This window comes from Frankliniella occidentalis, unplaced genomic scaffold (assembly GCF_000697945.3).
Source record: "Frankliniella occidentalis isolate FOCC.00 unplaced genomic scaffold, Focc_3.1 Scaffold16, whole genome shotgun sequence".
NCBI classification, from domain to species: Eukaryota; Metazoa; Arthropoda; class Insecta; order Thysanoptera; family Thripidae; genus Frankliniella; species Frankliniella occidentalis.
In genome coordinates, this window is record NW_026267146.1 from 1434362 (window position 1) to 1436572 (window position 2211).

A 2211-nucleotide genomic window follows, 5' to 3' on the forward strand; every position below is an offset into this window, starting at 1 on the left:
AAAGAGCACCTCAGAGTTATAACGTATAAGCTCGTTTTGTTTGGATTAGGGTGCATAACAACAGATGCGGGACGAGCATCGAAAATCCGCCAAGTCAGCACCACCAACCACTACACCACTTTGAATCTGACTGGCGTGCCGGTCTGACGCGCTCAGCTCGGCGGGCTCCTCCCCCGCCTCCCCCTCCTTGGTGCGCTATGGGCTCGCGTGCGTTGCGTGCGCGCGCGTGTGACAGGTGTCTCGCGTCACGCGCCAAGTGCCGCGTGCCGTGCGGGTGGCTAAGAGCCGTGTCCGGTACAGCACGCCGTTTTCACGCGCCGTCGAGCGCAGCGGTGACGGGCGGGTGGGCCGCGTGCGCGACCTCGGCAAGGTCGTGTCCGGGGAGGGGGGGGGGAGCGACCACCCCTACTATAGGGGTGTGGGTCAGGGAGGGACAAGGTCGCGGGCGAAGGCCGCAGCAGCGCGCAACAGGTGAGCAGGGGAGGAGGAGTTGCCGGCACGGGAGTATAAGGGGACCCTTGACCGCGGCCGGTATGCCTCCTCTTAGGCCTAGAGGCCTGAGTACACAAGACAAGTGCAGGAGGAACGTCGGGGAGTCTCGTTAAATGCAAATGGCACCTCGTGCGCGGGAGGTCACCTCGCCGCGGGCGGCGTGCTGAAGTTGCTGCCGTGCGGGCGGTACGGGGGCAGGAGGAGAGGCCCGAGCTGATGACGGTCATCATGTGCCCGCGCGCGCTCGCGTCCCCGCGCTTGCTGCAGGGAGGTCCTGGCGCCGCGCCGCGCGCCCCGCGGAGATGCTGCCGCTGCTGCGGCGCTGCTCCGCTCTGCTCTATTTGCGCGCGGTGAATATTCATCATCGCCGCGCCCGGGATTATACGGGCGGGATCGAAGATCGTCCGCGAGCGAGGATCGCACCGGCGTGGGCCGCGCTGGCACGCAGCGCCCCGCCGGCCCCGGCCAGCCCCGGCCAGCCTCGATCTAGACTCGCCAAACCCATCCGTCCGATGTGTTTGTAGATTTCTCATGCCCGGCTGACACCCACATGAGCGCCGTGTCAAAGTCCCCCCATGCTCTCCGTGGCCCGTCACGCGCGTCGCTACGACGGACGATATGTGTTGGACGCAATCGGGGACCGCGATCACGAAAAGGTAGGAGGCCGCCGCGGTGGTCGCGCAGCAAGGCCGCCGATCTCAGAGCCAAACAGCCTCATACCGAGTTGTGTGGATAAAAAAATAAATCAGGAAAACGCGCGCCGAGAGCTGACGTTTGTATCTGGAGCAGTCTCTGAGCCGATCAGGGACTCCGGGCATTTCCATAATCTCATGGTTTCCGTCCCGGTGGGCAACACCACTCTACTCACGTCGGCGTCGTGGAGCTGGGAGTGGACGTCCAGGGTGTCGAGTCTGACGGTGCCCTGGAAGGGGTAGACGACGGTGCCCTGGGGGATGCGCGCGTTGGTCCACACGGACACGGGATCCCGGTTCCCCAGGACGTCGTTGTTGTTGTGGTTCTTGAGGTAGACGCCATCCAGGCCCATGTCGAGGCGGTCGGGCGAGCCCGGCGGCGAGGACATCACCAGGGAGAACTCCTGGGGGATGAGCACGCACGTCTCCATGGCGGCGCAGAGGGTGTAGGGTCGGCGATGACACGAGTCTCAAACACTTGTCGAGCACCTCACTAAGCGTCCATGACGCACACTAGTCACACTGCACTGTGCACTGCACTGCACCACTCGCGGCTGTGACTCGAGTCACTATGGTCCTTGGTCGTGACCTTGCAGGACGGCGCTGCGCTGCGCTCCGTGCTCCGTAGCCTTCTGAAGCTCCTTGACGACTGGCCGCCTCCTCACCTGGGCCGGTGCGGCTGCCCGGCCGGCAGAGCCGGGGCAGAGCAGGCTCGTCCTCCGCCCCCCTCCCCCTCCTCTCCTTCCCGACGTGTGATGTTCAAGAAGCTACACGTTGTTTTGTGCTCCCATTCTCCCCTCCACACGTAATAAGGCGCGCACACCTAGTCATTATCTCTCTCTCTCTCCCTCTTTCTCTCGCTCCGGCGCCCGGCCGGCGCCTCGCACCGTCTCTCTCGCGCACCCGGCGAAGGAAGGAGGAAAGAGGAGACGGGGAGGAGGAGCGCCCAAGGAAGGAAGCAAAGCGCAGCGCGGCGAGTCGGTGGGCGGGGCCTCGGCCGCCTCACGGCCAATGGGGGCCAGGGGCG

At 65.1% G+C, this 2211-nt stretch overlaps 1 protein-coding gene across 1 annotated transcript in view; it reads right to left on the reverse strand.

The window, feature by feature from the left end:
• Positions 1 to 1865, reverse strand: part of LOC113218233 (zinc finger and SCAN domain-containing protein 2-like) — a 43051-nt gene extending 41186 nt beyond the window's left edge. The window contains exon 1 of the mRNA XM_026438498.2: positions 1361 to 1865. Within this exon, the coding sequence (XP_026294283.1) occupies positions 1361 to 1615 (255 nt within the window). The 5' untranslated portion in view covers positions 1616 to 1865. The remainder of the gene's footprint in view (positions 1 to 1360) is intronic.
• Positions 1866 to 2211: the final 346 nt, after the last annotated feature.